General features: G+C 42.3%; 1 protein-coding gene across 5 annotated transcripts in view; it reads left to right on the top strand.

The window, feature by feature from the left end:
- Positions 1 to 13,313, top strand: part of ACOX2 (acyl-CoA oxidase 2) — a 29,117-nt gene extending 15,804 nt beyond the window's left edge. For 3 of the 5 annotated variants that reach the window (XM_027583307.2, XM_027583306.2, XM_027583308.2), the window contains exons 14-17: positions 567 to 784; positions 8,402 to 8,534; positions 11,716 to 11,819; positions 13,099 to 13,313. In XM_027583307.2, coding sequence (XP_027439108.2) covers positions 567 to 784; positions 8,402 to 8,534; positions 11,716 to 11,778 — 414 coding nt within the window. In that variant the 3' untranslated portion in view covers positions 11,779 to 11,819; positions 13,099 to 13,313. The remainder of the gene's footprint in view (positions 1 to 566; positions 785 to 8,401; positions 8,535 to 11,715; positions 11,820 to 13,098) is intronic. The other 2 variants (XM_027583310.2, XM_027583311.2) reach the window with 2 other exon arrangements.
- The last annotated feature ends 516 nt before the right edge of the window (positions 13,314 to 13,829 follow it).

The raw sequence follows: 13,829 nt of genomic DNA, 5'->3' as shown, positions 1-13,829 counted from the left end.
TCAAGAGTCATATGCTCCACTGACTGAGCCAAGTGCCCAAAAGTTTTATTTTAACTAGTGACAAAGACAGACTGTTGGATATGGGCTAAATAACAGCCCTGCTTACCTTGCAGAGTTTACTCTGTAACTGGGATAAACTTTATGTCCATCATGCACCTCTACTTTCTCACCCCAAGACACACACAAGCACACACACACACACCACTGCCTTAAACATGGCAAACAATAAACAGCTGTTTTCTTAAGAAAAGTGGTACAGTCCTCCACTGTCTCCAGGCAGCCTCCAATACCCCTGTACTCTTTCTACTTTCAAACCTCCTTGAAATTTCCCCCAAACAAAATGAGGAAGCTAAGAGCCAAGTCCCAGAGCCCACAAGCCCCCAGCAGGGGCACACATGCATGCACAGAGTATCGAGACGCATGGTGAGCTTGGAGCACATGCAGCTGCTTGGTGGCCCACGGGGAAACACCTGGCCATAGCGAGCTTACTCCAGCAGTCTTGCCCAGCCTCCGGGATAACTTCTGGAGTCAGAAACCAGAAGCTGATGGATCTTCATGTCTTTTAGGCACACTGCTTCTATATCAGTGTGAAGAGTTTTACAGAAACTCTGGAGAAACTAGAAAACGACCCGGCAGTTCAGCAGGTGCTCAAACGCCTCTGTGACCTCTATGCTCTACACGGCATCCTGACTAATGCCGGTGACTTTCTCCATGATGGCTTCCTGTCTGGGTCCCAAGTAGATGCGGTGAGAACTGCCTACCTGGACCTGCTCCGCCTCATCCGGTGAGTGGCTGCCTTCAAACCATGGTAATCTTCAGAGAATAGCCCTAGACCCTTTGTTCACTTCCCACTCCAAAACCTGCAGCTCCAAAACCTTGCTAAATGGGGTCCAGCAAAAGCAGCAACCACCCTGGAGAGGTTGACACTGTAGCATGATTCCATAGACATAAAGCATGATGGATTTATGAAAGAAAAAAATGAAAAAACAATTAGAAATAAAAATAAATGATCTCAACTGAATACTCTTCAACATTGTAAAGGAAATAAGAAGAGTATCTAAATGAAGCATCCTACTTATTCATAATATGTACTAATAATGAGTCTTAATCATAGCTAATATTTAAGGAACACTTATATATGCCAGGCATTATGCCAAAAGCTTTCACATACATCATCTCATTTAATCCTTATAGTCTTTTGAAATGAATACTATTAATCTCCCCCATTTTACTGGGGAGGAAATTCAGGCTGAGGGGAGTAACTTGCCCAAAGTCTCACAATCAGCCAGGGGAGGAGCTGGGTGCAATCTGAGGCCTGTCTGACCCCTGAGCATATGCTCTTAAACTGTATTAAAGTTAAGGTGGGGGCGATTGTTTATTTCAAATATATCCTTGTCTTTGTTGAATGTGCTTAGGCAAACTCTTACTAAGTGGACTAAACTTATTTTAATTCTCCCTCAGCTTTAATTTTTTTTAAACCCGGGAATTCATACACAAATTCATAAAGCAATAATACAAATAGTTCTTAAATGCAACATAATGCAGTGCAGTTAAGGGTCATGACATACTAATGCAATGCTTTCATTCTGTTACATTATATATAATCTAAATGATCACTTTATTTTTTTTAAAGATTTTATTTATTTATTTATTTGAGAGAGAGAATGAGAGAGAGAGAGAGAGCACATGAGAGGAGAGAGGGTCAGAGGGAGACGCAGACTCCCCACTGAGCAGGGAGCCCGATGCGGGACTCCATCCTGGGACTCCAGGATCATGACCTGAGCCGAAGGCAGTCGCCCAACCAACTGAGCCACCCAGGCGCCCCAAGATTTTATTTATTTATTTGACAGAGAGAGAGACAATGAGAGAGGGTACACAAGCAGGGGGAGTGGGAAAGGGAGAAGCAGGCTTCCTGCTGAGCAGAGAGCCCGATGCAGGGCTCCATCCCAGGACCCTGGGATCATGACCTGAGCCAAAGGCAGATGCTTAACAACTGAGCCACCCAGGTGCCCCTCTAAATGATCACTTTAAAAACATTGAAACCAAAGCCCCAACCTGAAGAGGGCACTGGAAGAAACAAAACAGGGTAGTCACCATTGTCGGTAAGATAAAAATGAGCTATTTGAGAATGCAACCTTTTCTGAGAAAATAGGATGACTGTTTTATGTGGGGTGGTGTGACGTGTGTGTGTGTGTGTGTCTTTTCCCCTAGAATCTCCAATAGTTCACATTATCTATAAGACTAAGATAATAAAAAGGCAAAAGATTTGAAATTTAAAAAATAAACTTGTGACAAAGTTTAAAAAAAACTAGATCAAATTATTTTTATTTCTAACAACATGCAACATGTTACAAACCATTTATGACTCCATATAAGCACCTAACAGGTATTCAGTGGTCAGTAAATGTTCAATTAAATCATCAAAAACTGTCAAAAATACATTTTATACAAGTATGCTCCAGGTATTAAACTTTCCCTAATACAGAGAATCCAGTGGTGGGAACCATTAATAGCAGAACTGAGTATTGCACAGTTCAAGCCCCAAGTGTATCTTAATTCTGAAATGCTTGGCATTTTATTTTATTTTATTTTTAAGATTTACTTATTTATTTGAGAGAGAGAGCCTGAGCGGGGGGAGGAACTGAGGGAAAAGGAAAGGGAGAGAATCTTCATGCAGACTCCCCATTGAGCACAGAGCCCAATGCACAGGCTCCATCCCAGGACCCTGAGATCATGACCTGAGTCAAAATCAAGAGTCAGCTTAACCGCTTAACCTTAACCAACTGAGCCACCAGGCACCCCTGAAATGCTCCGCATTTTAAAGCTCATGAAGACAATAGGATACAAGCCTTGACTGACAGAGATGATGAAACACAAAAGATCACCCTAACACCTCATAAGCATGATTTTTTTTTTATCTGCAACACCATTTCTAAGTGCTTGCCTTGGCGCCAGAGACTTACAACTTAAGACCAACAGCACTGACACAGATACGTAACTTATGCATGCATCTAACCCACAACCCTTGATTTACTCAGTTATGGTTCTTAAGTAACCTTCCTATCACTGCAGGGAAGTTAGGCCTGTAACACACTCCATGCTTGTAACAGTTCTGTGTCATAAGTCCCTCCCTTGATTACTTAGTATCACCCTCTGATTTCTAGATGACAAATGAAGGATGGCATACTATTCCATGTGACACTAAGAACCAGCTCTCTGTTGTAATGGTAATTGACCCAAACAGTTTATAGTTGTTTAAGGGGTTGCAAAATCTCAGGTGGGGGACATACAGGTGAAGATGGCAGATTGACCATATGCATTTACTTTTGTTCCCTCCTGAAACCCCATGAAAACACCAGCAAATGGGTTGAAATTTTTAAAAAGGTATAAACCCACAAAAAGAAAAAGAACAGGGGAGGAAACATGAAAATAAGAAAGTAGATGGACAGTGACTTAGCAGATCTGAGAAAACTGGATCATAAACCAGGAGTGGGAAACAAGTTATACCAAAGAACCCCAAGAACTAGCAGCACTGTGTACCTCTGGCAATAGGGGTGAAGGTAAGACCCACAGGATAGGCTGAAAGTCTGTTTCTAGAAGGAGCTGAACTCCCAGCTCCCCTCCTTCTCTGCAAGAGATTTGAGATTCTCCTTGGGGCGCCTGGGTGGCTCAGTCATTAAGCATCTGCCTTTGGCTCAGGTCATGATCCCAGGGTCCTGGGATTGAACCCCGCATCAGGCTCCCTGCTCAGCGGGAAGCCTGCCTCTCCCTCTCCCACTCCCCCTGCTTGTGTTCCCTCTCTCGCTGTGTCTCTGTCAAATAAATAAAATCTTAAAAAAAAAAAAAGATTAAAAAAGAGATTTGAGATTCTCCTTGACTCCACCCTGGCAGAAGGGTACACGGACAGGCTGTGGGCCAGGGAACATCAGGCATAGTTGAGAATGAGGCTACCCTACAGAAAACCTGAATAAATGTTTATAGGCTAAGGGCTAACCTAAGCCCCCTCCACCAGCTCTCTTTCCCCCGGTTCCCAGACAACTGGCAGCCAGGCGAGTACGCTACATGCTCCTTCTCTGGAGAATCTGACCAGCCCAGAGGAGAGAGAACTGAAGATATTGACACCATGATCCCCCCAGTTTACCCCAGAGTGAATCCCACACATTGGCAAGCACGCCCAGACTTGTAATCAGATAGCTAGTGCCCCACTCTTAGCTACGATCAGAGACTCAGGATCCCCAGACATCTGGGGGAAGCCCTGACATAAAACAGAGACCCAAGGGCACCTGGGTGGCTCAGTTGGTTAAGCGACTGCCTTCGGCTCAGGCCATGATCCTGGAGTCCCAGGATCGAGTCCCACATCGGGCTCCCTGCTCAGCATGGAGTCTGCTTCTCCCTCTGACCCTCTCCCCTCTCATGCTCTCTATCTCATTCTCTCTCTCAAATAAATAAATAAAATCTTTAAAAAAAAAGTCACACTCTTAAAAAACAAAAACAAAAAACAAAAACAGAGACCCAAATGAGCAAGATGAAACAAGTTGGAGGGAATCTGCAGGGTGAAGGAATCTGTTTAAAATGATCAGTAATATCCTCAAAGAGTTAAGAGGAGATATAGCAACCACAAAACAAGAATGTCATTTCTTAAAAAGCAATATTCAGAAAAAAAAAAAGCTCTATGAAACTAAAAAATGATAGTGGAAATGAAAAACTCAGTGGAAGGACTGGAAGAGAAAGTTACATAAATCTCACAGAAAAGAAGGCAAAAAGAGAAAAAGATAAAAATTAGGAGAAAAGATAAAAATAGTAAGAAGACCGATCCTAACCGCCCATCATCTGAAAAAGAGGTCTAGGAAGAGCAGACAGAGAAAATAGAAGGGAACAAACCATTAATAAAATAACTCAAGAAAATACTCCTCAAATGAAGAGCACGAGTTTCAGACTGAAAAGGCCATAGATGTTTACAGACTAAAGGAGACACACACAGAAAAAATAAGTCAAGAATACAGTGTGCGAAATGGTAAATAAATGCTATGAAGAAAAGGAAAGCAGGGAAGGGGTCAGGAATGCTGGGAGTGCAATGCGGGGAGGGGGAGGGGACTGTGGTTTTATTTTATTTTTTAAAGATTTTACTTTTAAGTAATCTACACCAAACACAGGGCCCAAACTCACAACCCCAAGATCAAGAGTCGCACCTTCCACTGACTGAGCCGACTGAGCCAGCCAGGCACCCCAGGGAGTGTAGTTTTAAATAAGTCCGAGAAGGCCTCCCAGGGAGGGTGATGTCTGAGGAAAGATCTCAAGGGCTGGGGACAGGAGAGGAGCCATGGAGTTGGCTGGGAAAGGAGCACCACAGGCAGAGAAGTCCAAACGTTGGAGGCCGGAGCACGCTTGGCACATCCCTCCAGGGAACAGTGAGGTGGGGAATGAGAGCAGAGGTCAGAGTTAGGGGTGTAATGGGGCAGGGGCGAAGGGGGGTGGAGATCATCACAAAGACTGAAGACATTGGCTTTTACTTTGTGTGAGAGTGGGAGGGTTTTCAGCATTTCAATCGCCTGATGAATTTTTCTAACGGATCATTCCAGCTGCCATATTAAGAACTGACCGGGCAAGGGGGATGAATACAAAGCGGGGAGCCCAGCTAGGAGGTTACCTCAAAGAAAGATGATGTTGGGTTAGACTGGGTGATAGCACCGGAGGTAGTGGGAAGTGGCTGAAGTTTGGATACATTTTGAAGGTAGAACAGGATTTGCTGACATATGTGGGGTGTAAGTGACAAAGAGGAGCTCAGGTTTTTGGCCAGGACAGGGTTGCCATTTGCTATAAATGCACCAGATTTGGGCAGGATGCACAGGAGAAGGTGCAGAAGATCAGGAGTTTGGCTTTGAACATGTTAACTTTGAAGGGCCTGTTAGAAATCAAGTAAGATGTTAATAAGCAGGTAAGTGAGACTGGAGAGATAAATTTGGAAGTCCTTAGCATATGGCTGGTATTTAAAGCCATCAGAAGGATATCACATGGAGTGACTGTACAAAGAGAAGAGGCCCCAGGACTGAGTCTTGGGACCCTCCAAAGAGGCTGAGAGGAGGTGGCCTTGACAAGAACTATTTCAGTGGCGCTGTGGAAGTGAAAACCTGAATGGATCTAGTCTAGAAGAGGTGAAGAAAAAACAGCAAAGCATAAACAAGCACAACACTTTTAAGGAGTTTTATCATAAAGGGGAGCCAAGATCTGGAGTAGATGATGGAGAGGGAACCAGACTCAAAAGCTTGTTTTTAAGATGGGAGATAGGACAGCCTGTTTGTATATGAAAATGATCCAGTAGAGAAAGGGGATTATGACATTGTAGAGGAAAGGCAAGAGAATTTCTAGAACGTTGTTCTCTAGTAGGCAAGAAGGGAAGGCATCTAATGGTTGAGGAGGGACTGGCGTGAGCTGGGAGCCTGGACAGCGTACCTGTACTAAAAACAGAGAGAGCATGCATAAATGCATGGGCAGGAACTTGTGGATGTGCTCTTACCGCTTCTATTTTTTTTTAAAGATTTTATTTATTTATTCATGAGAGACGGGGGCGGGTGCAGAGGGAGAAGCAGGCTCCCAAGGAGAAGGGAGCCCGATGCGGGACTCGATCCCAGGACCCTGGGATCATGACCTGAGCCGAAGGCAGATGCTTAACCATCTGAGCCACCCAGGCGCCCTCTATTTTATCAGTGAAATGGGGCAAAAAGTCATCTAAGTAAGAGAGATGGGGAGGCGGCTAGTGTGGATTTAAGGATCAGAGAGAATGTGTAAAATAATCATCTCAGAGAATGAGAGAGTAAAGGAATTAGAGCAATGTCATATGATCTCTAGGCAGCAGGAAGGGCCCACCTGAGCCCCTTTTACACAAGTCGGTACTGGTTTCCCAGCCACCTGTAGCTACAAAGGTGGTGGCAGAGAGTCGAAAAGCTGCTGAATGTGTTTTTGAGGGAGTGAATATAACAGACCATGGAATTTCAGCTGAATAAGGAAGGAAGGGAGGCCACCAGGAAGATGAGGGACATGAAGTAAGTGGTGGGTGCAGGCAGGGTCAAAGAAATGTGAACAGCCCTAAATGGAAATCCTTTCGCAGTGATGATGAAGGGTTGCCCAGAGAAGATGAAAGCCGGTAGGTACAGTATCCCCATCAGCTTAACTGCTTTGTAAAAGGAGGGCTAGGGAAGAGCAGAACCAATCACAATGTTATGCTTTATATTCTTAGCTAAAAAATGGAAGAGAAGCATGTGAACAATTTTTTAAAATATTTCATTCAATAGGCTACAATAAAACACATTTTGTTGTTTGGAAAAGAAAAAAGGGGGAGCTATCAGAGTCAGAACTCTAGAGGGAGTAAGCTAACAGGGCAGGAGCCAGTGAAAGGAACACGCCCCACATCACGGAGAAGGTGCAGATGTGGAGGACCGCGTCCTGGGGTGGGGTCTTGGCGGAGAGTGACAGAGGGAGGCTGAAGAGCAAGGTCAGCGGGGAAGATCCCAGAACCGAGAAGCCGCATTTTAGAGGAATGAAATCACTAAGGATGACGACAGAAGTGTTGTAGAGAGAAACAGTGGACAAGCAGGTAGATCACTAATGGGAAGGACATGGTAGGGACACAGCTCAGCTGTGGGCAGAATACATAAAGTCACAATAATATAAACACATACAGCCATCACAGTGTAGGCACCGAACCTGAGTCTGACCGAAATCGTGACTATCCTGGGAGCAGGAAGGCTGAGGAGAAGCTGGGGTAAGGGGGGGGGGGGGGGATGACACAGGGGTGAGGGTAGGGGACCAAAAATATATCCTTATCTTTTTGTAATGGACAGCTGACAGATAATATCTAAAACAGAACAATCAAGAAATAGCAATCCAAACAAGATAGAGACATTCAAAAAATATCAGCTAAAAGTCTGAAACTGATTCCAGTGGTGGGGGAAGTAGAGGTGCGACAGGGAGGTGCTGATTTTATCTTTTATTTTTTAAAGATTTTATTTATTTATTTGACAGAGAGAGACACAGCGAGAGCAGGAACACAAGCAGGGGAAGTGGGAGAGGGAGAAGCAGGCTTCCCGCGGAGCAGGGAGCACAATGTGGGGCTCGATCCCAGGACCATGGGATCATGACCTGAGCCGAAGGCAGACGCTTAATGACTGAGCCACCCAGGCGCCCCGGGAGGTGCTGATTTTAAATAACAAGCCTTGAAGACTACTGGACTCTTTATACTTGTATATAGAACAGATCAAAAATTAAAACTAAAAAATTAAAGCTGAGTTGTTCAAAAGTGAATAATGAGGCAACCTCTAATGAGGTGTTGTTATTCGCCATCCCTGATTAATTAGATTCATAAGAGCAATCTAAAATACTCACAAACTCTTGTTTTCTCTCACAGGAAGGATGCCATCCTGTTAACTGATGCTTTTGACTTCACGGATCAGTGTTTAAATTCAGCACTTGGCTGTTACGATGGAAATGTCTATGAACGTCTGTTCCACTGGGCTCAGAAGTCACCGACCAATACTCAGGTAGTTGAGTAGAACACATTATAAATTATGCAAGAGAGGAGAGAACAAGCAGTGAATACACCTCCATGTTTTCTCATTTTAATTGATTCCCATTAGGTTGGAAATCAATTGGCATAGCATGTCTGTTGAAAATATTTTGAGAATACATAAAAGAAGCCAGGAGTGGGGATGTGGCCTGGCAGGAACTGTGAGTCTGGACTGTGATCAGCAAAAAGCATTGCTCAGAATTTGGTAAAGGGAATCAGGAGTAAGGTCCAAGCTCTAAATCATGGCTTGACATACCCAAGGGCACACACACATAGTGGCAAACTAGCTTTTAAGTAACAAAAATAAGAAGATAAATCATTGCAGTGATTTAACCATCTTATTTTCAGCCTTTTAACTCTCAGTTTTGTGTTGATAAAAACGGGTATTCAGAGAGGACTGGATTCAGGGGGTGGGGGATCACTCTCAGATCTGTCTGCTGGAGATGCCTCCTTCCTCTGCACTCTGAGGAACACAGTCCCAGGAACAAAGAAGGCTGCTGCAGGGCCATTGGCAGCCCAGGAAAGCCATATAAATGACAATTACAAGGGTTATGGCAAAAAGATCCCCAGCTGTCCTAAGAGAGAACACCAGAATTCTGTCATTGACAGAAGAGGGGAGGACTCCTAAAATCCTAATGATCTAGGGCCAGCATCCCAGACTCTCTGCTGTAAGCCTCACTGGGAAAGGTTATGAATGTCCGTGACTACAATAACTGGAGTAAAGAAATAAACCCTATATTTAGAATTTGATAACCAATATTTAATAGATTTGATACAGATAAAACAAAGATAATCTATAGATACACAACAATTACTTTAAGCTCTATAGTGCAAATATGTTATTCAGATAGTGAAGCTTACTTTTTTACCCCTTAGGTCAAATTTCAGAAAAGGTGTCTTAACACCTCATAAAATTGGCAACTCTCAGGCTTTCATTCACACTTAGCATGGTGTTAGACTTGCTCTTCACATTTTGCAACCTGTCATACCTCACAGCTTCATTTAACATGATTATCTAAGATTACAACACAACTGGTCACCTCCAAGATGCTTGTCAGATAGAAGGCCAATCCATTTTGGTCATTCCCTGTCTCCAGGTAGAAGGCCAATCCATTTTGGTCATTAACTTGTCAAGTTAAAAGGATGAAAATATAAAGAACTTCTCTAGAGAAAGTATGATACATTTACTGCTTAATACAGTGAAGCTACTTCTGGCCTGTTACTTTTTCTAAGAGTTAGATTCCCCTACTTTCTACTACTTTCTACTATTTAAATCCTGGCATAAAATGACAGCAGTCCTCCTACTCCAGATGCGCTCCTGTGGTCTAAGGATAAACATGATGCTCCACCAAAAACCCGACCCTGCTGTTAACAGGGGCCAGCAAATACTGACATATCTAGCTCAAACCTGCTTACCTAGCAATACAAGGAAATATGCCAGTTCTGATCCCTCATCTTCACTAAAGAACACAGGGAGTTTTCTTTTTTTTTTTACTTTGTTTCTAATCGTCACTTTAAAAGCATTGACTCTGGATACTATATGAGGGCAGGCTTATGTAAATGAGGGGCATGACTGCTCCACAGCATCAACAGATCTGGTAAAATGTTGATGCGCTTCATGCCATTCACTCTTCTATTTTTCCCTATCTCCTGCTACTTGACTGTGAACAAGGATGGAATCTTCCTCTTCCTAACACCAGGATCTGTCTTGGAGTAGACACTTTGCAGTTATGGAATAAATGAACATAGTTTCATGACCCACACAGTGAGATGAAGAACCGGCTGCAGACACAGAGCTGCAGACTCTGACCATCTTGGCTTACGTCACCTTGCTAAGAAGGGGACAGGTATAGCAATGTGGCTCTTCCATGCACAGCAATTTGGGAATGTGAGATTATCAATGACCTTGGAGAAGTGTTGCCAGTTAAAATGACAGTCGGTTGACTACTGATATACAGCCACATAATCTTACATTACTGACTCCTTGAGAGTCTACCAAAATAGCACTTTTAAGGTATATATTTCTAATCTGCTATAATCTTGAAGCTGCAGTTAAGAGACTTTTTTTTCCTCATTTGCACTGGTAGAAAAAGGCACACAGCAGGTATTTCAAATAAGTTAAAACAACAGCTACGTTAAAACATGCCTTGGAGACACAAAATTACAAACGGGAATATATTTCACTGACATTTTCTACCAAGAGAAAAGTGCAATGCTGTTAAATGTCTTAGAATCATAAGGCAGTCTCTCTTCTGTCTGAGGCAGGTGAGTGTTGAGCTTTATCCCTAGATGTGCTCTCTGAGTTTACTCTAGCCATGGTGTGTTTTTTGGCTTTTTTCCTGAGCTGGATGCTATTTCAAGCCAGATTCTCCAAAGTGAATTGCAAAAGGCTGTTTCTGCTCCCCATGTGAATTCATATTTATGTGATTCCTTATGGATGCAAGCAGTGCAGGAACCACTGGGGATAATTTCAAAACAAGAATCCTATTTCCCCCAATTATTCTACTGTAAAAATTTGTCCAAGTAGTTGCTAGATGCATTAAACATACCTACTGATTCATTCATTCAATAAATAATTATTGAGCATATGCTGTATGCCAGAAACTATTCCAGGTACTAAGGCTACAGCAGAGAAAGAAAGAGTCGCAGACCCTGTCTTCAATGAGGAGCTTAAAGTTTTAGCCTAGACAGGCAAAAAAGTAAATAAACAAGTAAATATTAAAAGATGAGGCTAGAGCTGTGAGGGAAAGAATCAAGACATACATTAATGAACAATGGGAAACGATCTACTCTGACATAGAATCTTGCTTACCTTATTCCGCCCTCTGGTTCCTTGCTTTGTGGTTAATATTCAATTTCAAAGAACCTCAAAAAAGTCAAGCATTTTATTTGTATTAAATTCCAAAAGCAAATGATAAGCTGTTTCTTAATTGGCCACCAGCATCCACAATTTAAAATCTGCATGAGAAAAGGAAGGATGCCCTTTGGAAAAAAATGTTTCGCCATGTTCAGACAAATGGATTTAAAAAATAATTTTTAAAATTAAGAATCTTATGTAATGTTACTTTTTTAAAACCAAAAACTTAATTTGAAGGTAAAGGTCATTAATACTGGCAGAAATATTATCTTAACAATGCACTTTTTTCTACAAATAGAGGAACCCTGCCTATGAGAAATACTTAAGACCACTATTACAAAGTTGGAGATCCAAGCTGTGAAGTAATCAACAGCATTCAAGAGACACCACCATGTGATAATGGTACTATGGCGTATATAGCATTAAACTTTAAAGTATGCTTCATATACACTTCATATATTTCAAAGTGTGTGTGTGTGTGTGTGTGTGTGTGTGTGTGTGTGTGTGTGTGTGTGTGTGTACGGTTGTTTTTAAAGTAAGCTGTAGGGGCGCCTGGCTGGCTCAGTCAGATAAGCGTCTGCTTTCAGCTCAGGTCATGATCCCAGGGTGCTGAGGTCCTGGGATGGAGTCCTGCATTGGGCTCCCAGCTCAGCAGGGAGTCTGCTTCTCCCTCTCCCTTTGCCCCCCACTCGTGCTCTCTAGTGAATAAATAAAATCTTTTAAAAAAAACAATAAAGTAAGCTCTATACCCAACGTGGGGCTTGAACTCATGATCCCAAGATCAAGAGTTGCATACTCTACCAACTCAGCCAGCCAGGCACCCTCTAAAGTATGTATTTTTTAAAGAGTGTCATTATATGGATGGATGGATGGATGGAACATCTGTGATTTACTTCAAGATAATCTATGAAATGAAAAGGGGAGAGCGAACAACTAAAGACGGTTGGTCAGTGGGTCCATGAGTGTTTGCACTATTCTACTTCTGAATATGTTTGAAATTTCCCACAATAAAAAACAGTAGTGCTATCCATTTGTAGCATCTATTTAGTAAAACTAAAGTTTTACTTTAGATCTAAAGTCAATAAACTCATCAGTTATCACTTATGTCTAATTTAGCACACATTTAGCCAAAGGTTTAAAAGGACATAACACAATTCTGCTCCAAAAGTGTCTGTGCTTGGAGTAATCTAAATAAAATGTAGAGCCCTGAGAATACCACTGAGTATCAATTTTTTTTTTAAAGATTTTATTTATTTATTTGAGAGAGAGAGAGAATGAGAGAGAAAGCACATGAGAGGGGGGAGGGTCAGAGGGAGAAGCAGACTCCCTGCCGAGCAGGGAGCCCGATGCGGGACTCGATCCAGGCACTCCAGGATCATGACCTGAGCCGAAGGCAGTTGCTTAACCAACTGAGCCACCCAGGCACCCCGAGTATCAATTTTTGAAAATCAACTATTTCACAGTGAAAATGATTTAAAATTTTCTTAAAAAGGCATAATTGTCTCAAATTACCCAAATATAATCAAACTACATTTTTCATATTGTGCAAGTGAATAAAACACTCAAAATTAAATTCCACCAGACAAATTAAGTTGCAAAAAATCTCAGCTGGCTACTTTTCCTAATTTACTCATAAAAATAACCATTTAGTTGTTAATAATTTTTCTTTTTTTTTTTTAAGTAGGCTCCACACCCAGCATGGAACCCAATGCAGGGCTCAAACTTACGACCCTGAGATCAAGACCTGAGCTGAGATCAAGAGTCGGACGCTCAACAACCAACTGAGCCACCCAGGGGCCCCTTAGTTGTTAGTAATTAATAAATCTGAGAAAATTTGCCAAAACAAACTTCTCTCCATTAAACTGGGCAAGAAAGAGACACTAGAACTATTATTCTCATTTCCACATCCATTTTCAACCCAAATCACTCTGTCTTGCATCTACTACCTCTGCCAACTCAACAACACATAAGTGGCTGGATAGTTTTGTTTTTTTGGGGGGGTACCTCTAATCAATTGTAAGTATGAGACAATTTTCTAAAAAGATAACCTCACACTAGCACGTTTACTGAAACCATGGCAACCTGCCAATAGCATGAAGGGATTTTAGTTTGAAGACGGTTGAAGACGGTTTAGATGGGGAAAGCGGGGTAATTATAGGTTTCTAGATGTTGGTCACTTGTCAAATCTTAAATAAATTTTCAGAAACATGGGCAAAAATGGATGTAGGTAAGTGTTCTCATCCTCCTTTCAGAGAGAGAATCTCAGAATCTTCTCATGAAGAGGAGAAAAGGAGTGACTCACCTGAGGGCACAGTCTCCGAACTCTACTCTTCCCTTAGAAAACAGGGAAGAAATTGCATGACTTCCTTTTATACGGTGTTCTAGCAAACTAGTCTCACTATAGCTAACATA

Source organism: Zalophus californianus, chromosome 1 (genome assembly GCF_009762305.2).
Source record: "Zalophus californianus isolate mZalCal1 chromosome 1, mZalCal1.pri.v2, whole genome shotgun sequence".
Taxonomy (NCBI): Eukaryota; Metazoa; Chordata; class Mammalia; order Carnivora; family Otariidae; genus Zalophus; species Zalophus californianus.
The sequence above is the reverse complement of the archived record's forward strand: the minus strand, read 5'-3'. Positions and strand labels throughout refer to the sequence as shown.